The 26,907-nt window shown below is 60.0% G+C and overlaps 2 protein-coding genes across 2 annotated transcripts in view; both read right to left on the bottom strand.

The window, feature by feature from the left end:
• The window catches only part of RORC (RAR related orphan receptor C), an 80,362-nt gene extending 73,250 nt beyond the window's left edge, over window positions 1–7,112 (bottom strand). The window contains exon 1 of the mRNA XM_038383332.2: window positions 6,926–7,112. Within this exon, the coding sequence (XP_038239260.1) occupies window positions 6,926–6,971 (46 nt within the window). The 5' untranslated portion in view covers window positions 6,972–7,112. The remainder of the gene's footprint in view (window positions 1–6,925) is intronic.
• Window positions 7,113–16,757: 9,645 nt separating this feature from the next.
• On the bottom strand, window positions 16,758–23,448 carry C2CD4D (C2 calcium dependent domain containing 4D). Its single transcript, XM_038383284.2, has 2 exons — window positions 23,116–23,448; window positions 16,758–21,501 (listed from the first exon to the last, which is right to left on the bottom strand). Exon 2 carries the CDS (start codon window positions 21,381–21,383, stop codon window positions 20,226–20,228), a length of 1,158 nt encoding a protein of 385 aa, XP_038239212.1. The 5' UTR covers window positions 21,384–21,501; window positions 23,116–23,448; the 3' UTR covers window positions 16,758–20,225.
• Between the last annotated feature and the right edge of the window lie 3,459 nt (window positions 23,449–26,907).

Genomic DNA, 26,907 nt, shown 5'->3' with positions numbered 1-26,907 from the left:
CAGCCAAAGCAGCATCTGCATAGAGGGTCAGATTGCGGCCTGTCGTACCGGCAAGGTGAAATCTCTAGGCACAACGCCAACAGGTGCTTGACCTCCTTCCACACTGGGGTCCTCATTGCCATACTGGGACCCCAGGCCAGGTGGTCCCCTGCCACCTTTAGCAACCTCCTCTCCATGTGAAGAACCTCTTTGATTACACCAGATTCTTTATTTTAACTCGTTCCGATAGTTTATGAGCCACTATCCCACTGCTGACACCACTCCTAAACACCACCTGGAGTTCTCCACTGTGAACTGCACCCACTCACGCCAGGGGATGCCATCTCTCCATCTCAGCCCCCAGGGGTGCCAGGGTACTTGCGGATCCCCTCTCTGTGGGACGAAGGCACAAGGGGGTTCTTGGGCCTAAAAGACGGAAGGAGCTGGTCTCTGCCCTTTCCAGATGTCCTGAGTCTGATGCCGGGGCCCAGCCTGTGTGCTGGGCTAATGCAGAAGCCCCTTGCCCCTGCAGCTGGGGGGGCTGGAAAGGCCGGGGGAGGATGGCCCCCTCACACGAAGGAAACTAAGAGCTCCGTCTGCCAGAGGCGTCCACATGCTGACTACAACAGGCCGCCCGGTGGGCGTGGGCTGCTCCGGCACAGATTCACACCAATTAAAGGCGGCGCGAAGCCTAGAAAGGTGGAAGAGGTGCACCCAAGGCGGCACGGGCTGTGCTTCAATAGCAGCCGAGGGGCGCAGCTCCCCCCACGTTCGCTAGCCCGGGGTGCCTCGGACAAGGCACCTGGCTGAGCTGGGCCGGGGCTGGTCATCGCTAGCAGCGCTGGCCAAATCTGGATCCACTAGCAGGGATGGAGAGAGGGGTGCAGACACTCAGCAGCTGCAGGCTGAAGTAGGGCGGGCAAGGCTGGAGCAGAGCAAGGGCCCATCTCGCCCGGTGGGTGGCTCTCCCCTGGCAAAGAGGGAGTTGTGCAGACGGGCCCAATCCTGCCAAATGCCCTCCATGGATTGGGGGAGTGCCGCACTTGGCAGGATTGTGTCCCTGGTGCTGCCTGCGTCTTCTCTCACCTCAGCCAGGCCCTAGCTGCGGAAACGGGGGTGACCCCCGGGTGGGGATTACCAAGGGATTACGCAGCAGGCAGCGTCGAGCGCCATGAGCCGGCTTTGCCCCGCGCCACAGCCAGAGCATTAACATAATTAGCTTACATCCCTCTGGTTAAAAATAAAAGCGGGGGGGGGTGCATAAGTACGTGCAGTTTGCAAGGGACAGTGCCACTCTCACCGGCCCCGTCTGTGAAGCAAGCCATCAAGATCAGCCTCAAGGTGCCTGGGGGTACCCCTTGGTTTCCACCAGGGCATTATTAGGTGCATTACAGTAGCACCAGCGCGGCCCACTGCGCCAGGCGCTGTACAGACACAGAACAAGAGACAGCCCCGAAGAGCTGACAGTCTAAACGGATGGAGGGTGGGAGGGGAAACTGAGGCACGGAGGGAAGTAATTTGCCTATGCGGGGAACAGAACCCAGGTCCCCCACGTCAGTGCCCCAGCTACTCGGTCATGCTGGCATCAGCCATGTTGGCTCTTTCCTGGCTGCAAATTTTGTGGCACGGCCCAAAGCCAGGTCCTCTGTCCCTCCCAGGGCGACACTGGGAGCCGAGCTACAGAGATGAGGGATGGGGGCACGGATCAGTCACTGAGGTTTATGCCGGGGATCCCTGCTGAAATAAAGCCATGGGAAAATGGTGATCCCAGGGGAGGGCGATGCCCAGGCTTCTGTGCTGGGCTGACCCCACCCTGAGTATTGCATGGGATGAGAAACACAGAGGCACCTCCCTAGCAAATTCCCTAGTGGTATGTGCCACTGTGTATCCCAGAGGTGGTTACAGACGCGCTCGCTAGTAATCACACCCGACACATGCTCTCAGCCAGCTGACCAGTCCTCGCTGCTACTCACAACATCAATTAGCTCTTATATAACACGCTTGTAAAGTTTGCTTGGCCAGTATTGTTATGCCCTTCCTACAGATGGGGAAACTGAGACACACTCCCAGCGTCTGATGGCAAGCCAACAGTAGAGCTGGGATTAGAGCCCAGGACTCCGGACTTCCAAACCCCACCCTGCTCTAACCACTAGACCCCACTCCTCTCCCCAAGCGGAGAATATGACCTGACTCCCAATCCTCCCTGCTCTAACCGCTTTACCTCCCTCTGTGTAAATGCGACCAGCCTAGGATCCAAGAGCAGCTAACCTTAGTCCACAGGTGTCTGCTGGGATTCCCAAGGGCTCAGGGTGTTCATACACCAAAGCCACTGCCGTGAGGAGATCTGTGCGCCCTGGATGCTCTGTTCTCCCAATGGGAAAGGGGCTTCATCGCTCTGATGCTTTTATAACAATCGCCCTGACACCCCACCCCACCCTGGCTTGAACCCAGAGTCTCCAACACAGCCACCCAGGCCCCTCTGTCACTGGGACTGCAGGAGGAACTCCATCCCCCGGCAGCAGTAGGCTATTATGCATTAGCAGACCAGCCATCAGAGGGGGATGCGAGGCAGGCTTTTCCACTTCCCCCAGGAGAGGTCCAAGCCCTGCGGAGGGAGAGGACAAGGGAGGTGTTAGGCTCAGGGTTTCATGGTTACTTGAATCTTCCATCGGCCGGGAGCTATCTGGCCCCCATGACATAGTATTTGAGCACCACACACTGTCAACATATTTATCCTCAGTGCCCCCATGTGAGGCCAGAGTATCATCCTCATTGTACATATGGGGAAACTGAGGCACAGAGCGACTAAGTGATGAGTCCCAGGTCACACAGGGAGTCTGTGGAATCAAACCAAGTCCTAGGCTAGTCTGCTAACCACTGGACCATCCTGCCCCTCCAGTAACATGTTCACATCCCAGTTGGTGCTTGGTCCCCTGGCTGGGCACCGAACAGCTTCGCCAATATCCCTCCACCACAACCCCCACCAGCGTGCGGGCACCTACGCTGCCAGCGCTGGCCCTTTCCAAGGAGACACACACACCTAAAGGGAAACCAAGAGCCTCGTCTGCATGACAGCAACTCACCCGGCGTTAGCCTCTGCCAGTCACCCCGGCGCCTCCCAGTGCATCCACCACTGTCCACCTGCTGCTCCTGCATGGCGGCATTAGCCGGGGCCCTGGGGGCAAGCACATGTACCAGAACACTTGGACGGCTGCTAACGCTGCCTTCTGAGATCCCTGGGCACTTCACCAGCATTCACTTAGCCTCATGACACACACCTCTACCCTCCCGGACAGCGACAAAGGGAAGTAGTAAACTGAGGCACAGAGAAATCACTTGCTCAAGCCCCACGGAGAGTGGAAGAATTGGGGAAAAGAACCCTGGACTCCTGACCCCCCAGCTCCCCCTTTGCTCTATCATAAGGTCACCCTTTCTCACAGGGACAGGGATAGAACCCAGGAATCCCACCTTCCAGCCTCTGCCCCATTCTGTCCACTGGAGCTATCTCCTTCCCTCCCACAACCAGCACAGAAACTAGAAGCCCTAAACACACAATCACCAGAACACACTCCCCATCCCAGTGCTCAGAACAGAACCAAGTATTCCTAAAACCCAGTCCACTGCTCCAACCACTAGACCCCGTTCCCTTCCCAACGCCCAGAGGTCCCAACGCACAGCCCTTTGACCACACTCCCCCTTCTCAGCTATGGTGCCGTGTCCCTAGATCTAGCCACTAGACAACACTGCTGCCTGCACTTAAAGTGGGTCTATATGGGGATGCAGGAGGGTGAAGAAACACTGACTTGAGCACTGACTCAGTGGGGAAACTGAGGCACACAGGCTAAGTGACTTGCCCGGTTGCACAGCATGGAAGTGAACCCAGGTCCCCCAAATGGCCAGGGCCGTAACCACTAAGCCATCCTGCCTCTCCAGGATTTCACTCAGAGCCCAGCCAGGGTTTGGTCCCACCCCCACCCCGGGCCTAGCAATATCCCTCCACCCCAGTTTTCTGGGATCGGGGTGGCGCTGCCTCTAAAACCTGCCTGGGACCTATGGTCCCTCCTCACAGCTCAGAGTCAAGCAATAGGCCACCAAGGAAAATGCCCCCACAGGGCCCTTGCCTATCCCAGCCCCTCGCTGTTTCCTCTGCACAGGGGAAGCATCTGTTGTCACAGGTGCCTGCAGCAGGGAGTTTGCAAGCAACAGGCAAAATTCTGCAAGCCGTTCCCCCCGCTAGTCATGCGGAAGGCGATTAAGAAGCCTCCCTCCAAAAGGCAGAGGAGCAAGGAACAGTAACTCGGACACCGGACAGGCCGCCACAAGATCTGTATTCACGGTGCAGAAACGAGCCTATGGTCAGACGCTCCCTGGTCTAGCACCACGCCGCAGCTACCGTGCAAATCACTTGCTGAAGGTTCTGGACAGAAGCAGCTGATTTTGTTTACAACTCAGGGAGAAAAGAAGAGGGAGGGAACATCACAACCTGGAGAGACCTGAACTGTTAAAAAAAATATCCGCAGGGACTTTACACCTCTCGGAACCTCACGGCAAAAGGAAACCGTATTAGATGGATTACGGCAGCACCTAGGAGGGTCCCAGCTGGGATCAGGTCCCCTTTGAGAAACCATCCCTGTCCCACAGAGATCACACATAAACAGGCCAGACAAAGGAAGAGTCATTGTCCGCACTGTGCAGTTGGGGAAACTGAGGCCCAGAGAGGGGAAGGAATGGAACTAATCTCTCCTGCTGTAGGAGAGTGTCTTATCCACCAGGCCATCCTCCCTCTCTAAGCAAGGGGGTAGGACACAGAGCCCCACTACCACCCGACTAGAGGACACTCTCCCTTCTGGCTGAGCAGTATAGGGCACATGACACACAGTTGCACAGTTCTGATCCCTGTTGGCAGAGGGCAATGTTGCATAAGAACATGTACACTGCAGCACCCAGGGAAGGGTCCTGGCTGGCACAGCTCCACTGCTGATGCACCAGGCGGGCAGAGGGGCACGGGAATAAAGCAAAACCAAACAACAGCACACAGAATAAACAACACTGGGCCAGAGACCAGGTTGCCAAGTCAGCAAAATGGGACAGGACAAAGTGGAGCAAGAGGGTAAAAACTTCCCTCACCCATCTAGGTGCCCCCAGCAGAGGGGTCAGCCTGTCCCCAGGTCCTTGGCCAGGCTGGGAAGCGCACACAGGGTGATCCCTTCAAGCCATCCATCGCGGCCAGATGTGATCCCAGTTTCCTTCCAGCGTCCCCCCCCCATGCACCTACCAGCGTGACGCCTGCAGCACTGCTCGGCCCACCTCCCCTGGCAGCTGCCACCGATGCCCACAGTGCCCTGCTGACACCCGCTGGGTGTCATGACGCCCACAGGTCTCTGCCCTGCCCCTTCCAGGGACATCCCCTGCTCCCACTGCTCTCCAGCTTCCTCTGCTGCTCTGCCAGCCACCATGACGTCTGCTGACCCCCTCTGCTCCCCCTTGCTAACTTCCCCTCACCACTCACTGCCCCCACCAGTCATACCCCCTTACCACCCCCCTGTTCTCCCTGACAGCTGCCCCCAATACCCCCACTCCCTCCTGACAGCTGCCCCCGATACCCCCATTCCCTCCTGACAGCTGCCCCCGATGCCTCCCGCTCCCTCCTGACAGCTGCCCCCGATACCCCCCCACTCCACCCTCGCCAGCTGCCCAATATCCCCCACTCCCTCCTGACAACTGCCCCTGACGCCCCCCGCTCAACTTCACCAACTGCCCCTGACACCCCTCGCTCCCCCTTCCTAACTACCCCTCACCAGTCATACTCCCTTACCAACCCCACATTCCCTGCTGACTGCTGCCCCCAATACCCTCCCACACTCTCTCCTAACAGATGGCCCCGATGCCCCCCCACTCCACTTCACCAATTGCCCCGACACCTCCCGCTTCCCCTTCCTAACTGCCCCTCGCTCCCCACTGCCCCCACCAGCCATTCCCCCTTATCACCCCCTGTTCCCCCATGACAGCTGCCCCGATACCCCCCTGCTCCACCCTCACCAGCTGCCCTGATACTCCCCCCCGGGGTTCCCTCCTGACAATTGCCCCTATACTCCCCCTGGGGGATCCCTCCTGACAGCTGCCCTGATACCCCCCTGATCCCCTTCACCAACTGCCCCAATACCCCCACTCCCTCCCACTCTCCCCTGACAGCTGCCCCGATTACCCCCCCCGGCTCCTGCTGACAATTGCCCCAGTACCCCCTGGGGGATCCCTCCTGACAGCTGCCCTGATACCCCCCCGCTCCCCTTCACCAACTGCCCCAATACCCCCACTCCCCCCCACTCTCCCCTGACAGCTGCCCCGATTACCCCCCCCGGCTCCTGCTGACAACTGCCCCAGTACCCCCTGGGGGATCCCTCCTGACAGCTGCCCTGATACCCCCCTGATCCCCTTCACCAACTGCCCCAATACCCCCACTCCCCCCACTCTCCCCTGACAGCTGCCCCAATTACCCCCCCCGGCTCCTGCTGACAACTGCCCCAGTACCTCCTGGGGGATCCCTCCTGACAGCTGCCCTGATACCCCCCTGATCCCCTTCACCAACTGCCCCAATACCCCCACTCCCTCCCACTCTCCCCTGACAGCTGCCCCGATTACCCCCCCCCGGCTCCTGCTGACAATTGCCCCAGTACCCCCTGGGGGATCCCTCCTGACAGCTGCCCTGATACCCCCCTGATCCCCTTCACCAACTGCCCCAATACCCCCACTCCCCCCCACTCTCCCCTGACAGCTGCCCCGATTACCCCCCCCGGCTCCTGCTGACAACTGCCCCAGTACCCCCTGGGGGATCCCTCCTGACAGCTGCCCCGACACCCCCCCCCCCGGCTCCGCTCCCGCCAGCTGCCCCGATGCCCCCCTCCCCGGGCGCTCCCGGCCCGCCGTGCCGAGCTCCCCCGAGCCCCACCTCTGCCTGCTCCGTCCCGCGGCCGCTTGCCGCCGCCGGGCTCCATGGGCTCCGCTGCGCGCTGGGGCCGGACCCTCGGCGCCTCTGCCCGGGCAGGCGGTTGCAGCCGCCGCTGGGGAGGGAGGGACGCGCCGGGCAGGGGAGAGGAGTCGCTCCCCGAGGAGCGGCGGCTGCACTAGCCCCGCCCCCTGCACCCCGGCTCCCCAGCCCCGCCCCCTGCACCCCCAGCAGCTCCCCACTGCATCCCTGCGCTCCCCAGGTCCCCTCCCGCCCCAGCATCTCCAGCTGCATCCTGCCCCCCCAGCATCCCCCCCATCCGTGTCCCCCGCCCTGCACCCCCGACCCCGACATCTCCCCGCTGGATCCTTGCCCCCGCCCCGCCCCATACTCCCCAGGGCCCCCAGCCCAGCGTCTTCCCCAGCCCAGTTCCGCACCCCCAAACCCAGCATCTCCTTAGCCCAGCCGCGCAGCTCAGCCTTGCCCTACACCACTCCCACCCCCACTGCATCCTGCACCCTCAGCATTCCCCTGCATCCTCCCATCCCTGTCCCTCCCAGCATTCCCCCCAGCTCCGCATCCTCCACCCCGGCATCTCCTCGCTGCATCCCTTCCCCCCATCCCAGCATCCCCCTGAACCCCCAACCCAGCGTCTCCCCACTGCATCCCTGCACACACCCCAGCCTCCTCCCACCGCAGCATCTCCCCAGCCCTGCATGACCCTCGCAACCTCCTATCCCTCCTCTTGCCCCCTGCACCCCACAGCCTCCTTCCTTCTAGCCCAGCCCTGCACCCTCCCATCGCATCCCCTGTAGTTGGTACCCGGGCACCCTGAGGTGCGTCAATGGGTCCAGCACAGAGCTTGGGGCTGAGCAGGAGTGTGGCCCAAGAACCCCTCAGAGAAAAGCTCCTGCCTGCCTCCCCAGCTCAGATTTTTTGTAGGGGAAGTCCCCCCCCCGCAATTCTCTGCTCCCTGGATATAAAGCTGCAAGCACTGCCCATGCCTGGAACATGGTTTGCGTGAGCTTCCTAGGGAAGCTGGGGTTTCGTGGTCACCAAAGGGGGTGGGGGGTCAGGACTTCTGTGTTTTAGTCCAAGCTCTGGAAAGAGAATAAAGTCTAATGGTTAAAGCGGGGGGGGGGGGGGCTGGCAGTCAGGACTCCTGGGTTCTATTTCTTGCTCTCTATGTGACCTTGGGGGAAAGCCTGGCTCTGTGTCTCAGTTTTCCACCCCCCCCGTCCAATGGAGACGTTGCTGCTTTCCACCTCTTGCGGAGGGGCTGGAGAATGGCAAAGCACTGGCAGACTTTGCTGTCTTCCCATGCCAGTCACCCCGTGCCCCAGCTTCCCGGCCTGGGCACTCAGGCTGCGCAGAGCCCTGACTCAGGGCCCTGAGAGGTGGGACAAAACTCATGAAGAGCCCCCATCCCCCAGCCCAACCTGCCCCTCCCTGCAGAGGGGACAGGAGCAAAACTGCCGGAGTCTTGTGAATGCCTGGCAGCAATGGGGGCTACGACTCAGTGGTTCCCACATTGCTGCCCCTGCTCTGTGCGATCACCTCTCCAGGGCATTGAAGGACTCATGTGTAAATGCCGTGAGTGGCAGGGCTTCACCCCGACTCCATTTCCCCCTTGCCCCCCCCCTGCCACTTTCCCTCCATAGCTCTCCCCTAGGGACACCCTCCCACCCTCTCCCCACAGTGCTGGAGGGTGCGGTTCAGAGGTCACCCCCATCCTGTGCATGGCAGCACCCAGTTCTGAACGTGGCGGGGAGAGAGCCCAGGCCCCCTCCAGAAGGGGATGCTCCTGGGACAAAACAGCAAAAGCCCCCCTAACTAGGGGGAAAGGGGCGGCAGTTCATCAGGGCCTTGATTGACACCATTGCACAGAGGTGCGGGGAGGGGGCATAGGAACTCCCCCCCAGTGGCAGTGCAGGGCACTGCAACCTAGTAGGGGGCAGAGTTAAGGGAAGAGGCATAGAGGCCTACATCCCCAAGGGAATCCCCCTCCCCGCCCCATGGCCTCGCTGGGCTCCCACTCATGGCCTGTCCACTGCAAACTCCCCATGCCGGTGGGAGATAGGGGCGCTGGAAGAGTTGCAGGACAGGACATTTGGGTTCCCTTCCCAGCCTCACGGCATGGGGCAAGTCACTTTGCCTTGGCTGTGCCTCAGTTTCCCAGATGTGAAGGTGGGGGGACAGTAACACCCTGCATGGGGGAGAGGAAGCTAGTGGGTGTTTAAAAAGTGCTTTGAGATCCTTGGCTAGAGGAGGGCCTGGGGGAGTGTTAATGTCCCTGGTCGCCCCCTCTCCTTTCCAGCCCCCATGACCCGAGGCGCTGGCAGCACCCTTGATTTCCAGAGGAGCTGAGCACCCACTGCCTCCCCTGCCCCCGCACCGGGATCCTCCCCAGGGACCAGGCTCCTTGACTGTTTTCCACGGGTGGCTCCCGGGAGCAGGGCTCGATTAGCCGGGCCTGGGCGCCCCTGTTACACAACCAGCGCCGGTGCAGGAGGCTGGACCGGCCCGCGAGCTGCCCGCTCCTCCCCCCGCGCGCCACGCCGCCGCCGCGTGTCGGGCCCTGCCCAGCCGGGACCCGCCCCCGGGCGGCACGTGCGGGCAGCATGGGCAAGGGCTGCTCCGGATTTACACCGCCTCCCCCGTTGCCTGCCACGGGCTACTCCGGATTTACAGCACGTCCCTCGTTGCCTGTCACGGGCAACTCCGGATTTACACCAAATCCCCCATTGCCTGCCACGGGCTACTCCGGATTTACAGCACGTCCCTCGTTGCCTGTCACGGGCAACTCCGGATTTACACCACATCCCCCATTGCCTATCATGGGCTACTCCGGATTTACACCACGTCCCCCATTGCCTATCATGGGCTACTCCGGATTTACACCGCTTCCCCCATTGCCTGCCATGAGCTACTCCGGATTTACACCACGTCCCCCATTGCCTGTCACGGGCTACTCCGGATTTACACCACGTCCCCCGTTGCCTGTCATGGGCAACTCCGGATTTACACCACATCCCCCATTGCCTGCCACGGGCTACTCCGAATTTACAGCACTTCCCCCATTGCCTATCATGGGCTACTCCAGATTTACACCGCTTCCCCCATTGCCTGCCATGAGCTACTCCGGATTTACACCACATCCCCCATTGCCTGCCACAGGCTACTCCGAATTTACAGCACGTCCCCCATTGCCTATCATGGGCTACTCCAGATTTACACCGCTTCCCCCATTGCCTGCCATGAGCTACTCCGGATTTACACCACATCCCCCATTGCCTGCCACGGGCTACTCCGGATTTACAGCACATCCCTCGTTGCCTGCCATGGGCAACTCCGGATTTACACCACATACCCCATTGCCTATCATGGGCTACTCCGAATTACACCGCTTCCCCCATTGCCTGCCATGGGCTACTCCGGATTTACACCACATCCCCCATTGCCTGTCACGGGCAACTCCGGATTTACACCACGTCCCCCATTGCCTGCCGTGGGCTACTCCAGATTTACACCACATCCCCCATTGCCTGCCATGGGCTACTCCAGATTTACACCATATCACTCCATTGACTTCCATGAAGCTACCCATTCATTTTCAGGGAGCTACTCCTGATTTACACCATGTCCCTCCCTTCACTTCCAGCAAGTTACACCCTGTTTACACTACGGTAACTGAGAACAGGATTTGGACCCTAGGAAATGACACAGAAATTACCCCACGTTAGTGCTACTGTTTTGGTTTTGTCTTTTCCTTGGGGTAAAATTTGGGTTGAAATGGCAGGGGAAAGGCCCTTGGGTCCACCCTCCCAGACAGACGTGTAACTTGAGACATTTGCCCCAGGTTTTGCAGGGCTGGGAATAGTCCTGCACTGCCCCACCCCTTCACAGACAGGGTGGCACCCAGTCCCAGGCAATTAGGTGTCCCAGTAAAGCTGACAGGGTCCTTTGCCCTGTCTCAGCCCCAAAGAGCAACCAGTGTAACATGGGGCAGCAGGTGTGGACTGGGGTAGGGTGTGGGGCAGGCCCTACTCCACCAGGCTGCTTGGAATAATCAGGATCACCTGTCTGTTCAGGAGACTCAATCCGCCACCCCCCATCCTGTTTTCCTAGCCACCTGCAGCCTCCTGCTATCCCAGCCCTGGTCTCTCCCCCACCCAGCCCTAGCCCCCAGCTCTGCCAGTGTCCCCCAGTCCCAACCTGCAGCACTCGCTCCCCCACTATTCCTGTGCGTGGCTTCTCTACCGCTCTGTGGTGCTCCTCAATCCCGATTTGCCTCCCTCAGTGGTGTGTAAATGTCCCTCATGTTATTGAACAGCCAGGGCTGGGCTGGATCCGAAGGGGGATTCTGGACTGAGGCTGCTGGACACAGACAGACCCTGTGGCTCTCCCTGGCTCCCTACTGCGGACGGTCTCCGAGTCCAGGCTCGCACAAAGCACTGCTGTTTCCATCGGGAGTGGGAAAGGGGGTCTCCCAGGAACGTCCCTAAGGACGATGCCCTTTGCCCCGTCCCACGTCCCTGCATGCCCCCACGGTTCGGCTAAGCAGAATCTGACTTGGACCCCTCCATGCATCCCTCCCCCGGGCCAAAACAGCCAGGGACAGGCCGGGCCAGCCAGGTGGTGTCGGGACAAGTCTCCCGGTTCTCGTCAGGTGAGTCGCTCGCCGGAGCTACGCCCACCGAGAGACGCAGCTGGCACGCAGCTGGGCGGTGCTGCGGGCTCCTGGCCCTGAACCACCCAGCCAGGGAGAGAGGGCAGAGCTGCGCAGAGCAGGAGGGAAAGGGCCCGGGCTGTGTGTATTGGGGAGGGTCTCTCACTGGGACCTAGGGGGTGTCTGTGGGGTGGCCACAAGCGCCAGGTTGCAAGACGTGGGTTGGCGGTGTTTGGGGGACTAGGAGGTATGGAGGTGTGTCGGAGGGGCTGTGTCTGGGCCTCAGGTATGTTTGTGTGTCCCCTTGTGGTGAGCTGTGTCGCACTGAGGTGTGTGGTTTGGGGGTGTCACCTACACCCACTGGGGAGTGTGCGTGATGGGTCCCTTTCTGGGCCTTGGCTCTTCGTCTCAAGCTGTACCAGCCCCAGCTACAAGCTATTCCCCAGGCATCACCATGTGGATGTGCGTGGCCGGGTGGGTTTGTGCAGGATGTGATTGATAGGTATTGCTGTGGGGCAGGGTGTGGCATGGGGTGCGGGTGTGATTGGCAGCTGTGGCCGAGGGTGGGTTTCTGAGGGATGTGATTGGTGGGTGTGGCTGCGGTGGGTTTGTGGAGGGGTGATTGATGGGTGTGTAGGGATGGGTTTGTTCGGTGGGATAGACAGGTGTGGTCAGGGTGAGTTTTTGAGGGATGTGATTGGTAGGTGTGGTCAGGGTGTGTGTTTGTGGAGGGGTGTGATTGGAGGGTGTGGCCAGGAGTGGTTTGTGGGGGTGTGATTGGTAGGTGTGGCTGGGATGGGTTTGTGGGGGTGTGATAAGCAAGTGTCACCAGGATTAGTTTGTGGGGCTGTGATTGGTGGGTGTGGCTGGAGGGGGTGGGTTCATGAGGGCTCTGATTGATGGGGGTGGCCAGGTGTGGGTTTTGGGTGCTGTGATTGGTGGGTGTGGTGGGGGGGTGTTGTGATTGGTGGGTGTGGCCGGGGGGAGTTGTGAGGGCTGTGATTGGTGGGTGTGGGTTTGTGAGGGCTGTGATTCGTGGGTATGGGCGGGGCTGGGTTTGTGAGGGCTGTGATTGCTGGGTGTGGTGGGGCGGCTGGGTTTGTGAGGGCTGTGAGTGGTGGGTGTGGCTGGAGGTGGGTTTGTGAGGGCTGTGACTGGTGGGTGTGGGCGGAGCTGGGTTTGTGAGGGCTGTGACTGGTGGGTGTGGGCGGGACTGGGTTTGTGAGGGCTGTGACTGGTGGGTGTGGCTGGAGGTGGGTTTGTGAGGGCTGTGAGTGGTGGGTGTGGGCAGGCCTGGGTTTGTGAGGGCTGTGACTGGTGGGTGTGGGCGGGGCTGGGTTTGTGAGGGCTGTGAGTGGTGGGTGTGGGCGGGACTGGGTTTGTGAGGGCTGTGACTGGTGGGTGTGGGCGGGCCTGGGTTTGTGAGGGCTGTGACTGGTGGGTGTGGGCGGGGCTGGGTTTGTGAGGGCTGTGAGTGGTGGGTGTGGCTGGAGGTGGGTTTGTGAGGGCTGTGACTGGTGGGTGTGGGCGGGACTGGGTTTGTGAGGGCTGTGACTGGTGGGTGTGGCTGGAGGTGGGTTTGTGAGGGCTGTGAGTGGTGGGTGTGGGCAGGCCTGGGTTTGTGAGGGCTGTGACTGGTGGGTGTGGGCGGGGCTGGGTTTGTGAGGGCTGTGAGTGGTGGGTGTGGGCGGGACTGGGTTTGTGAGGGCTGTGAGTGGTGGGTGTGGGCGGGACTGGGTTTGTGAGGGCTGGAGTGGTGGGTGTGGCTGGAGGTGGGTTTGTGAGGGCTGTGACTGGTGGGTGTGGGCGGGGCTGGGTTTGTGAGGGCTGTGACTGGTGGGTGTGGGCGGGGCTGGGTTTGTGAGGGCTGTGACTGGTGGGTGTGGGCGGGGCTGGGTTTGTGAGGGCTGTGACTGGTGGGTGTGGCTGGAGGTGGGTTTGTGAGGGCTGTGACTGGTGGGTGTGGGCGGGGCTGGGTTTGTGGCATGTCCCTGTGGGGTGCAGCGTGGAGGTTCATGTCTCTGGTAATGTGCCGTCAGAGCTGTGGGCAAACTGCTTTGGCTGCTGGCACGGAATAGGCCCAGAAGGTCGGGCACCGGGTGTGTCACAGAGGCGGTGGCAGACAGGGCTGGCTCTGCGAGGACAGTGGGGTACATCAGAGAAATGACGTCACCCTCTGCAGGGCCTTGGGGCCCCTGCTCAGCTCCAGCGCCCCATCCTCTGTTACCCAGAATCCCCCGGGATCCCACACCCGGCACCCTGCTCCTTGTTACTGGGGTGCTCTTGCAGGGCCCCTGTCTCCACCCCTTGCTGGTGGCCCTGCCCTCAGCAGGGAACTTGAGGGCTCAGCTCCTGCCCTGCCCCTGCCTCCTTCCAGCTCTGGCCGCTGTATCCCAAGGGAGTTACCTGGCTGAGTGCAGCAATGGGCCTGTGGCCGGGCATCCTAGCAGCTCGCAAGCCCCTGGCCCTGGACAGCTGGCATCTGGGCCCAGCCCCTGCTGTTCTCTTACTCTCCCGTGCTGCAATGCAGTGCGGGTTTGAACCAGCTGCCAGGCTCCCCCCGAGAAGTGGCTGCAATTCAGCACTGGGGGAGCTGTCCCTGTGCAGCGTTATAGGGCTGCGAACACTGGCCGTGATTGTTCCTGGCTGGTGCTGCCCGCAGAGAGGCTAAGGGCAGCATGACCCCCAGAGCCTGGCCTAGAAGGGGCAGGGAATGAGATTTGTCAGTAGGGTTGTCGGTCCTTGATTTACTATTTACTCCCGTGCCAGCCCCAGGGGCATTGCAGCTGCCAGGCTGGCTCAGGCACGGGGCTGAGTTTGAGGGCAACTTGCAAACAAGGCAGCCTGGGGCTGATCGGAGGGGTGGGGGGCGGGGGTTGTGGAGGAAGTTGCGTGTTGACGGTTACGCTCCTGAGAGGGGCTGAGAACCTGTGGTCGGACGTGAATCAGAGATTCCAGCCTGTGGGGGCAGGGATGTGCTAACCCCCTCCTCCTCTCTGGCTACGCTTCAGTAACATGCAAACCAGCTCTGCTCTGGGGGACATATACAGAGGGATGTGTCCCTCAATCCTGACCCACAGCCCCCTGCTATCCCAGCCCTGGTTCCCCTCCCCGCACTCTCACAGATCTCCCGACACCCCTTGATCCTGATCTACAGCTCCCCGCCTTCAGGGCTGGAATAGCAGCGGGGGTGGGAGGGGTGGGGATTGAGGGGCATCTCCACACCCCAGGGTCCAGAGTGGAGCCATGCAGCTAACTCACATGCATGCTTTGCACCAGACTCGGGCGCGTCATGGGAGGGCTGCGATAAGGGTTGACGGTAAGTGCTGCCCACATGGTGTTAGGGTTACAGGAGCAGCCCTGGACCTTTATCTGCCCCTGGCATCTCGGGCCGGCCACTCGGCAAAGCTCCTGTCTGGCTCATGTGCCCTGCTTGCCGGAAACCACAGCCACCACTTGAAGTCAAACACTGCCAATCGCCCCTTTCCCAACTCCCTGCGGGGCTGGGTCCCCTGATCCCTCTCCCTCGCCCCAGCTAAATGCAGTGGCTCTGGGGGAGTGGGAGCTGAACCTCCCCTCCCGCGCGGGAGGAAGGGTGGGTTTGTGAGTCGGGCCCTGGGCTGGGCTCCAGGAGCTCTGGCTTCTGTTCCCAGTGTGGCCATAGGCTCCTGGTGTGACCCTGGGGGCGTCACCGAATGTCCCAGCTCCTGCCTGGCCTGGGGCAGCTCCTGCAGCCAGTCTCAAAGCCTCTCTCCTCTGTGGCAACAGGATTCCCTCCTCACCCACCCAGGTGAGCCCTGGCCAGGCTACAGGCTCCACCCCCTGTGCCAGATGTGGCACAGGCATCCCAGCTGTGCCCAGAGGCCAGCAGTGCGTAGCCATGTGTGGACCAGCTGTGGCCAGCATCTAGAAGTGGAGAGGCATGTGTGAGCCAGATGTGCACAGCTGTACTTGCTCAGCAAATCTCTTCTGTTACCTCTGGGAGGGTTGGTGCCAGGTAGCAGTGAACTGGGCAGACCCTCCTTTAGAAACCAGCTCCCATTTGTGTTTAAAGGCAATTAAATCCAGCCACCTGGCTTCCAGCCCTGCCAGAATTTCCACTCCCCTCCGTGCCCTGCGCTTGGCCTCCTCACTGACAGAAGATCTTAGGGGCCAGTGGCTAACCAGGTGCTGGCATGGGTTCCGGGTCCCTCCTCCTGCCTGGGCAGCTTACCTGGCCCCAGAGCCCCTACAGCTGCCAGCCTCGTACTAGATGTTAAAAGGCCATTTGTAGTCGGACAACAACCATCCATGGGGCAACTAAACAAGAGAAGGTGAAATGGGTAGATCAGATTTACAAGCCAGCATGGAATTGCATGAGCAGCCCTGGGATCTGGGCAGCGCTGGGCACCATGGGGAGCCCTGATCTCAGCCAGGTACTGCCCGCTACACATAATAGCAATCTCTCTGATCTTCTCCTGGGTTCAGCAGGCTGCAGCCTTCCCGTCCCGGAGCGCAGGCTCTGTGTTAATGCGTTTCACTGGAGGTTGGCGTCTCTTGGAATCCGTCTCCTGACTTGGTGCAACTTTTGGTGCTTGTGTCCTCCAGGCTCTGCCATAGCGATGCAGAGATAGCAGGGCTCCCTGGGGCCATCCAGCAGGGAGGAGCCTTCCCAATCCCTGCCTTGATTTGGCCTGTCAGGGCAGCCCCGTTTCCTTCCCATCACCCCCTTGGGTGTCTTCCCGATAGTGTCCTGTGGGAACTCCCAAGAGCCTGGAGCCTCACCCAGCAGAACTGGTGGCAGAGCTGGCCACTGTTCATGCTGCGGGTCTGGGTGAATCCATATCCCCTTCCCACCCCTCTGAGCCAGTGATAGGGGTACAGTGTATGTCTCCTGGGCACCGCTGAAAGCAAGCAAGTGCTTTTCAGCCAACTCTCCATTGTTATTCCTTTGTATTACAGTAGCGCTGAGATGCCGCAACTGAGATCAGGGACTCCCTTCTGACGGGCACTGCACAGTCACAGAGTAACCAAGATTGGGGCCCCGTGATGCTAGGTGCTGCTCAGACACAGATTTCAGAGTAGCAGCCGTGTTAGTCTGTATTTGCAAAAAGAAAAGGAGTACTTGTGGCACCTTAGAGACTAACAAATTTATTAGAGCATAAGCTTTCGTGAGCTACAGCTCACTTCATCGGATGCGGGGCCCCGTCATGCCAGGCATTGCCCAATCACAGAGTAATCGAGATCGGGTCCCCATTGTGCCAGGCGCTGCCCAGACACAGAGTAACCAAGATCAGGGCCCCATCGCACCAGGCGCTGCCCAGATGCAGAGTAACCAAGATCGGGGCCCTGTCATGCCGGGTGCTGCTCAGACAGACTGAGAGAGAGTCCCTGCCCCAAAGAAGCCACAGACAAGCTAAGACAAGATGCAACAAGTGGGTATTAAAAATTATTTCCCTTGATTTCTTCTTCTCTAATTACACAATAGATCTAGCTTCATTGTTAAAGAACATTCCCCCAGCTTTACCTGTGTTTATTCCAAGAATTCCTGGGGCCCAGTTCCTTCCAGTTCAACAGGTTTCAAAAGAGAATCAAACAATCAAGGGTTCTTTGTCTTTGCTAGTATCTTCCACTGGAGGGTTTCATTCATTAATTCAGCCTCATCACCCCAATACGAGGAGACCTTTCTACAGATGGGGAAACCGAGGCACAGAGAAGGAAAGCAATTTGTCCAAGGTCACAGTGAGTCAATGGGAATGGGAGTCCTGATTCCATGTCACCTCCACTAACCACTAGACCCCTCTCCCCTCCCAGAACAAAAAACAGAAACCTGCCCTGGCTCCTAAACGCCTATGAGGGGAAACTGAGGCACAGAGAGTCTTTCCCCCGCCCTTCCCAGTACTACACAGCAAACCAGTGGCAGAGCTGGGAATGGAACCCAGGACTCCTGACTCCCAGTGCCCCACTCTGCCCCCCGCAGATTAAGGAAAAGCCCCTACACCTGATTCCCCTTGGCTGGGCCGAGGCAGACTGTGGGGAACGGGGCTGCAGCCAGGCCGATCCTTTGCCCAGCAGTGCCCTCTGCTGGGCATCCCACTGAAGGCCGTTTTTGCCGTTGTTCCACGGGGGCTTGGCACACCAGACTCCCCCCCAGGCCAGCAGCTATCCTGCCGGGCCAGGCCAGGCCAGACCAGGCCCAGCCCATGGGCCAGCTGCTTGTAGTCTAGGGTTTTGAGCCACTCCATCCTTCCCAGCTAGTTGGCATCTTGCCCATTCAACACCCTGCCCCTTCAGGGGTGGATTTAGGGGCCTCGCTTGCCCCTATAGACCCACCCGAATGTCGCAGTCGCACCCTGCTTGGGGCAGCACAAGGATCTCGCGCCGGAAAGGATGGGACAAAACCGGCCATGCCTCCCCATGCCCTGGTTCTGATCCTCTCCAGCCCAGCGCCAATCTGAGCCCCACATGCCCTCCCCCACAGACCCACTGATGGGAATGAAGAAGGGGGTGGTTCTCAGTGGCGGGGAGGTTGGGGTGGAGGGCAGCGGTGTCATCCTGCTGTTTGCAGAGCGGGGCCTTGGCAAACAAACCTTCCCCTGCCCGCTGCAAAGATCAACAGAGCTGAATGGCTGGGAGGGGAATCTGTTGGGGGTGGGGAGCACAAGGGACTGGGGTTGGGGGGGCTGGGCCAGAGTGGGGAAGAGCCATGGGGCACTGCAGTGAGACCGGTTGGGTGAGACACACAGGGGTCTGCTAGCTGGGCTTCCTCCCTCCATGAGGCCTGAGTGCCTGCCATGAACTAAATCCTCCCTGCTCCCTACAGCCTGGATGTGCCAGGTCTTGCCCCTGCTCTCTGCTGGCACGGCAGCCCCCCAGATCTGTGCCAATCTCCCCTTCCGCACCCCAGTGCACTGCGGGGTAGGGGTGGGGGCTGTCAGGATCAAGGTGTTATGAGATGCTCAGGTCCAATGGCAATGGGGGCTCTGTGTCAGCTCCCCCAAGGTCTTGTTCCGACCCACCGGGGGAGACTTCTCCAGAAATTTTCGCTCTTCTCCCTGTCCCGAGGAGCAGAGGTGCAGGCTGGCCAGCAGAGCTGCTCGTGCAGCGCCAGGCGCGTTCTGGTTGCTGCGGTGCCGGGTGCCGCACGCTCTCCTGAGAACAACGCCCCAAAGCCCCTCGCAATGCCCACCCCGGGGGGGCAGAGGTGTGGAATACCCTGTTGCAAGCCCTCCAATCTCCCTCTGCAGGTCTGCCCTCCGACTTCAGGGCCAGAGTCCACCCCATGCTGCCATCCCCCCTCCCCTGTGAGGAATTGGCCACGGAGCAGGGACTGTTGTGGGGTGCCCCCAGAATGGCCACCTGTGGGTTTCCCGTCCGTGCCCCCAGGGCTGGCAAAAGGCTGCTCAGCGCAGGAGACGCAGGGCAACTAATGATGCTGCGTGGTGCCCATGCCAGCACCCCTGGGAGCCCTGAGCCAGTGAGAGGTGGGGGGTCCCTGGCCTGCCCCAGCTCTGGCGCAGACCCCTCGGTGCCTGAGCCAAGCCTGCTGGAGCCCTTTCATTTACCTCACTCAGGCCCCATGGGAGGGCAAGGGGGGCTGGCCCTTTCATGCCAGCCAGGCCCATTGGGGTGCACATCGTCCTGCGCCCGCCTCTCCCCCTGCAGCCTGAGGGTGTCCCGCTCAGCCACCCCGGGGGAGCGGGGTGGGGGGAGGAGGCTGTTGCTTTCTACCCTTGTGGCACCTGCAGTGTGAGTCAGGTCGCCCTCTAGTGGCCGATGCACAGAAGAGGGTAAGAACCTACTACGGGGAGCTGTTGCTAGAGTTCCACCTGCAGCGCGGGCAGTAGGGCCTCCTGCATGTAGTACTGGAGGCTCCCGGTTCAGACCCCGGCCAGGAGGGGCTGTGCTCTCCCCCAGCCCAGAGCCCCGGGGCAGGAGGGGGCTGCTGGCTGTCAGCTTTCTCTTCTATTTGCAAACTCGGCTATCCCGTCTCTTCTCCCCATCCCCCCCACCCCTCCCTGCAGCAGGAACCGGATCCAGAGGTGGGGCATGTTGCGGGCAGAGCAAGACACCTCCCCCCATTGCCAGGTGGAGAGAAACTGCTGGAGTCAGAGCAGGGAAGGGGATGGGGGCGGGGGTGGGCAATGGGAGGGGAATGGGAAGGAGGCAGGCAATTGAAGGGGAGGGGAGGGGCTGGGGGGCTGGGCAAGGGGTGGCTCGCAACACTCCCTCCATGAAGCCCTGGCCCTCGCTCTGCTGCAATCTGCGCCCCGTGCCCCCGGCTCAGCCTGCCCCCCTCCCCACCCCACATGCAGCCATGGCCAGGATCCCATGCAGTGCAGGCTCCTTTTCATCATCAAAAGATAAACAATCAGTTCTCTGTGCGCCCTGCACAGGGAGCCTGGGGGCCAGCATGCGGCCCCACCGAGCGCCCCCACGCCTGGTGGGCCAGGGGCATGGGGGCACCGAGCCCTTGTCCATCCGGGGCTGGGGCTAGGGCAGAGGGGAGGAACGGGTGGGCTGCTGGGCAGTAGCCATAGCTCCTCCAGCCCCCCCAAACCTTGGCTCTCTCATTCTCCCTCCTCCCAGGCCCCCGCTAGAAGCCAGGGCCCGAGCACCAGGTCTTGGGCTGCGGCCGTGTGGCCCCGCCGGGCCCTAGGGGGGCAGCAGGGCAGGCAGCGGGACCTCGGCCTTGCCCAGGACGGCGTCCCACCTCACGCCGCAGCCCGCGTTGAGCGCCTTGAGCCTGAGGTGGCGGCTGGGCAGCTCGTGGGGCACCAGGCCCTCGAAGAAGAAGTCCTCATTGAAGATGGGGCTCCGGCTCCTCTTGACCACGGCACTGTGCTGTTTCTGCGCCTTGCCCGGCCGCAGCTGAAGGGCCACGCAGCAGCCGACGTGCCGGGGGTCGCAGGGTCGCGGGTAGAGGCCTTCGGCGCTGACCAGCCGGACGTGCAGGCGCCTGCTGGCCGGGATGTACTCGGAGGAGAGATGCAGGCACCCGCCTTGGCTCAGCGCCACCATGTTCTCCTGGGCCACCGGCGCGGGGCGGCAGATGAAGTGCAAGGGGAAGAAGGGTGGCGGGGCCAACCTGGCTGATGCCCCCCAGCTGGGCTCGGCCTGTCGGCGCGGGAGGCTGGGGCTGTCATCCGTAGAGCTGGCTTCCTCGGCACACAGCGAGCTGGCCCGGCCCATCGCCTGGGCATCCGGGGTGCGGCTGCAGAGGGGCCGGCCCCAGTGGGCCTGGCAGGCGAGCGAGCGCCCCAGCACCGGGGAGCCGAAGGGCGAGGAACCTGCAGAGGAGGTCGTGTTGCTGTCCAAGGCGCCGGGCTGGGAGACGGGCCGCCAGGGCCGCAGCTCCGGGGGCGAGAGCCTGGCGCCGGGCTCTGGGGAGAGGTCGAGAGAGACGCGGTGGGGTGGGTACACGGTGTGAAAGAGGGACTCCCGTCGGCGTGTGTGGGGGCTCTCGGGTAGGAGGGGGAAGCCTCCCAGGCTGAGGAGCTGGGGCATGGAGCAGGCAGGGAGGAGCTGCTGGCCAGCCTCACCCTCTGCCCCAGCCGCAGAGTCCTGGTGCAGGCCCTGTGTGTGGATGACATGCCGATCGGCGGCTCTGATCAGGGTGATGTGTGTCTCTGGGCTCCTGGTCCCTTGGGGGCTCTGCTGGGAACCAGGGCTCCCGCCCGGGGCTCTGCCATACAGGGTGGAGAGTTTGGGGGGGATGAAAAACTTGGGGATCTGGTCGGGGGTGAGGACGTTGGGACAGGTGGGCAGCGGGCCCGGCTTCTTGCTCGTGGCCCTCTGTCTGGAGAGAAACATCTCGGTGGAGTCGGGGGCTGAGGGAGCAGGGGCAGAGAGTCAGCCACCAGGGAGCAGGTCGCTGGGCAGGTGCCCCCTCCAGAGGAAACCTGATTCAGGGCCTGGAGTCAAAAGCCTCCTAGGGAGAACCAGAAGCAGCACATTAAAGCCTTGGAGGGTGGCAAGGGGCTGGATCGCCAGCCCTGGAGGCCCCTGTCCTCCCCTCACCCTAGAGAGCTGCTTCTGAAGTGGGGCTGAGGGTGGGGAAGGGATTCAGAGCTGTTGCGGGCAGGGGCTGGGCTCTATTGCGCCTTACAGCCCTGGAGGCAAACGCTAGCACCAGTGCTCATGCCGTGCAGACCCCTACGGCACTCATCTCACAGCGGCTACCCCCCAGCCAGCAGCCCCCTCAAGGCAAATGACTCCTGGGACCCACTACCGACGGAGCATGGCTCACGCCCGAGGGCACCGGGGCGCTGCTGCCCTGCGCGCAAGGAGCTGTGGGGAAAGGGGCAGATGATGCCCTGGCCTAAAGGGTGGTGCTCAGGCAGCACAGCTGGAGAAAGGAGCCAGGCGTCATCTCATGGCAGAGCAGTGACGTCCTTGGGCCCAGCAAACATCTCCTGTGGCCCCTTGTGAACGGGTGTTTTCCTCTGCTAGAAACCATCTAGCTGCTTAGATTCCAGAGTCCCTGGGCTGGCAGTAATCTCTCGGGGCAGGGCGGAGCCGTGCTAGGGGCCTGGGCCGTGGAGCAAAGGGCTAGGGCCCTGATATGCGGCCTCGTGGTTTAATAGCCGGAGAGGCGCATAGCAGTTCGGGTGGGATGGAAGAATCTGCCCCGTTGCTCAAGTGGCAAAGAAGGACCAGCCGACACGTTGCACTTGTCTAGCCCTTGGGTTGGAGGATCTCAAATGTGGATTAAACCTCACATATCATTGTGCCCATTTCACAGATGGGGTAACTGTGGCAGAGAGGAGCAGGGAGTCCTAGAACTTTACCCAGTGGGACTAGAACCTAGGTTTGCAGGACTGTAGGTACTGGACAGCACTGCCTCCGTATCTCAGGAGCCTTGGCTCCCTGCTCCACCTCACCGTACTCCACTCTTGTCTGAGAGCTGGGGATAGAACCCAGGAGTCCTGACTCCCAGCATCACCAGCTCCAACCTGCTAGCCCCATTCTCCTCCCAGAGCTACGACTAGAAGTCAGGAGTCCTAACTCCCAGCCCCCATCTGCTTTAATCAGCAGCGCTGATGTTTTAAAATACTGGAGTTGTTTTTGTCAATAGCAATGGGAGATTTTTAAAAGCTCTTAAACCTCACATCCTGCCCCCCCCCAACACACATCTGCAAAGCCAGCAGGCCCCGATTTGCGTTTCCCAACCCAAACCCACAGGGATAGTCCTCCGTCCTCTGCACTACTGAGCCCTGGGGTGGCATTGCTCTGAAAGGCCGTGTGTCTCCCCCAGACGCCTTGGCCAGGGGAGCTGCCAGCGCTGCCTCGCCAAAGGGTAATCAGCCATGTCACTAAGACAAAAAAAAAAAACAACTGCCATGCTTAGAAACTGTACCCGCCATCCCCATCTCTCCTGTCACCCCAGGCCTGAATTACCTGCCATCAAAGCCCCTCATTGCATCCTGGCTGGTTTTCTCTCCCGCCCCTGTACAAGCCAAGCTGGAAAAGTTCACTGGTGTAAACAGCTCCCTCTTCAAAGTGGGATCAAGGCTTGGCCCAGAACTACAGCCCCCGTCCTTACCTGCTCTCCTCAGCAGAGAGCTCAGCTTCACGCTCGCCAGAGCAGTTGGGAACCACCTGCCTTTGCCACGGGGTTCATAGCGCTTGGCTCCCAGCGTCACTTTCTTAGTTAGCCAGCTGCTGGGAAGGAAGACAAGGAGCCCAGTGCTTGCAGATTCACTCCCCAGCAGGGGGCTCCTTTATAAAGAGGAAGCGCTGGATATTTATGATGACGCATGGATCGAGGAAGGAAGGAAGCAGCCCCTTGGCCGCAACTTGGCTCAGCACAGACGCCACTTGCGGCAGGCAAGATGCCTTTGTTTCCAGTTCGTGCCTGGGCACTTTATCCACTTTGTTTCTCCTGTGTTACCAGGGGAGAGTGCCTCAGGCAATGTGGCTGGGAGGAGCGGTACAAAGGGCGTTTTCTTCCCCCTGCTGGAGTCTCTTGCTGCGCTTGCCATGGCGCTGGGTTCAAATCTCCCGACTCCAATCCCGATGCCCTGAAATGCCGCTTTTCCTGCAAGGTGGAGGCCTCCGGACAAGGCGGTGTTCCTGACTCTCCCCGCAGGGCTCTACGGCCCTTATGAATGGAGCGCACAGCTCAGTTACATCACACTCACATAAAGGATAAGAGCCTACTATAGCTGCATGCTGACATCATCTGTCCCAGCTTTTGATGTTAGTGGTGAATATCTCCTCCTTTCCCCCAAAAATAATGGCCTAAATCCCTGTAATCTCTACATAGCTTATTTTGGCTGAGGTGGCCCATGGTTGAATCCCGGCTGGCAATGGTTAGTTGCACTAATAGGATAATCCTCTGGGGAAGGAGCAAAGAGTAGGTTCCCTGTTTACCAGAGGCTGATCCCCTGGCCCCACTCCTTCCGGCTCCACACCAAAGGGAGCCGCATCCTGCCTCGCTGAGAGCGGTGCTGGCCAAACAATAGTGCGCTGCAGGCCGGCGCGGCTCCTTGGCAGAACTGGTTGGCTTCATAACGAGACACCGCGCCGAGCCGTTGGTGGTTGGATTTGAATCCGGCCCCGGCTGGCAGCGAGGGGAAGGCTCTGCCAGCCGGTGGCTGCTCAGGGAAAGAAGTTGCCGGGTCTCAGCCCCCACGCCATGGGCAGGCGGCCACGTTGGAAAACCTCCGTTGCGATTGTGTCCGTTGGCAGCTGAATGGGCTGTGACGACTGACCTCCCCTAAGAGCTGTCCCCACTGATCAGCGTGGGGACAGTTTGCCCTTCCATTGCCCGTGCTAGCCCTTCCCTGGTCCAGGCCCATCTCACTAGTCCCTGCAGCACCAGGAAACCCCTGGGACTTTGCATCTTTCCTCCCTCCCCTTATCAAACGCTTGACAGACTTTGACTAATTTGATGCCACTTCTTCTTAGGGCTTTGCTCCCCTCGCGCTGCCCAAGATTGCACTGGGTCACATCCAATAACACAGACAAAGAGGCTTTTGTGGCTGGATTTCACTGCTGTGTTTGGGACACGCACAGAACCTTTGTGCCTCTTGGTAGATCATAGCAGCACCTTCCTTGAGATTCTTGGCTGAGCTAGCTGGGTACGGGAAGGCTAACAAGGCTTAGGGTGCTCCTCTGCCTTGTGGGAAACCTGGGTTCAATTCCCCGCTCTGCCACAGACTCCCAGCATGACCCAAGGCAAATCCCAGAGTTGCACTGTGCCTCAGTTTCCCCATCTGTCCCATGAGGCTAAGAGCACTGTCCTGCTTTACAGCGGAGGCTATGAAAATAACTACATTAAAGACCTGGAGGTGCTTCAAGAGGAGAGTGATGGGGGCTGTATAAAAACCATAGACAGACCTGCTTAGGGTGGGCCTGAAGTTGGCCCAGTGTTGCAAAAGGGTGACAAAGAAAGGAGATTTTCAGGCAGTCCAGCGTTGACAGAGGGAGGGGCACTAACTGATAGACAGGGAGGAGTCACCATCTTTGGGAGCCGGTAGAGCAAGACGGGATGGCTTCTGAAAGATCGGCTTCTGGCTCAAACAGAAGTCCCAGATTTGGAGCAGGAATCTTGGGCCTAGGCCAGGCAGGAGGTGAGAGCGGTGCTTCATGATGGTCCCAGCTGGCCTTAGATGAACACGTTAAGCGTCTCATATGGATCGTCACTTTCAGAATCTTCCCCTGGGGTCTGACTGGCAAGGACTGGGTGCGGGGGAGGAAGTTCGCCTTCCCTGCCAGCATGTGGCATGGGTCACAGGGCATATCTCACCTCATCACCCCCTGCCATAGCAGGGACCTCAGGCTCTGCCTCCTGTGGGCTTAGTCTCTGGAGGGCTGTGAGATTTGCATCTAATCCAGGTTGCTGGGCTCCATACGAGGGTGACATTTGGTGGCCCGTGGTGCGCAGGCCAGACGCAATGTTGTGGGGGGGTCCCTGCTGATTTTAGACTCTGACTCTAACTTGCTTGGCAGACACTCTCTGAGAATCTGGACCCAGAAATGGAGGCCTCCCCGCAAGCCTCCTTGTCAAAATCTTGGCCTGGGGTGGAAGGGAGTGATCATGGGAGGGGATGAGGCTGGATCATGCAAGTGACACTTTCTGCCATTTCTGCTCTGCTAAGGCCTCACTTAGTCCCGCTTTGGTCACCCCTCGGCTCTGCTGCAGCATCGGGCAGACCTGGGCACGAAGATTTCAGCGCCCCGGAGCATTGAGCATCTCCTCAGCAACACAGGCTGTCGCAAGCTCATCGCACCTGTCCTCCGCTCACGGCGCCGGCTCCCCACTGACTAGCAAATCCCAGTCAAGGTCTCGCTCCTCCTCTTCAAGGCGCTCCATGGCCTGGGCCCGGGGAGGCTGACAGAGCCTGACTCTGCAGGATGAAGACTGTGGGTGATAACTTCACTCCTCTGACACACGGGGTGCCGTAGGGATGATGTACTCATCTGAGCGGGAGCAGAACTTTCTCCGGGGGCCAATCCCAGATTGTGGAACGACTCTCCCAGGAACTAAGGCCCATCCAAGGGCAAGGGACATTTCTCTGACCTGCCTTCTGTACCACAGAGCCATGTGTGTGCTACCAACATCAGACACTCCACTGCACACACATCTCCCCTGGGGAGAGAGGATGAGCAACCAAGCCACACGAGACAGATATTAGTCATGCTGCTCGCTCAGACACTGCGGTGATGAGTGCGGTATAAGAACGTCCACAGAAATAGAAACAAAATAGTTCATCTCTCATCTCCTTCCCCTCCGAGCCCCCAGTGTTCTGCAGAATCATAGAATAGAATATCAGGGTTCGAAGGGACCCCAGGAGGTCATCTAGTCCAACCCCCTGTTCAAAGCAGGACCAATTCCCAACTAAATCATCAAACTAAATCAGACATCACTGAGACGGTGAATGCTGGGCATCATTCAGAAAGGGAGAGATAAGATAGACAGAAAATATCATATTGCCTCTCTATAAATCCATGGTACACCCACATCTTGAATACAGCGTGCAGATGTGATCGCCTCATCTCAAAAAAGATCTAGAAAGGTTCAGAAAAGGCCAACAAAAATTATTAGGGGTGTGGAACAGCTTCCGTATGAGGAGAGATTAATAAGACTGGGACTTTTCAGCTTGGAAAAGAGGGGGGATATGATAGAGGTCTATAAAATCATGACTGGTGTGGAGAAAGTAAATAAGGAAGTGTTATTTACTCCTTCTCAGAACACAAGAACAAGGGGGTCACTAAATGAAATTAAGAGACAGCAGGTTTAAAACGAACAAAAGGAAGTATTTCTTCACACAACACACAGTCAACCTGTGGAACTCCTTGCCAGAGGATGTTGTGAAGGCCAAGACTATAA

This window comes from Dermochelys coriacea, chromosome 24 (assembly GCF_009764565.3).
Source record: "Dermochelys coriacea isolate rDerCor1 chromosome 24, rDerCor1.pri.v4, whole genome shotgun sequence".
Lineage (NCBI taxonomy): Eukaryota > Metazoa > Chordata > Testudines > Dermochelyidae > Dermochelys > Dermochelys coriacea.
The sequence above is the reverse complement of the archived record's forward strand: the minus strand, read 5'-3'. Positions and strand labels throughout refer to the sequence as shown.

Coding starts and splice junctions, on each gene's coding strand:
- C2CD4D (XM_038383284.2), bottom strand. CDS start 21,383: ATGTTTCTCTCCAGACAGAGGGCCACGAGCAAGAAGCCGGGCCCGCTG.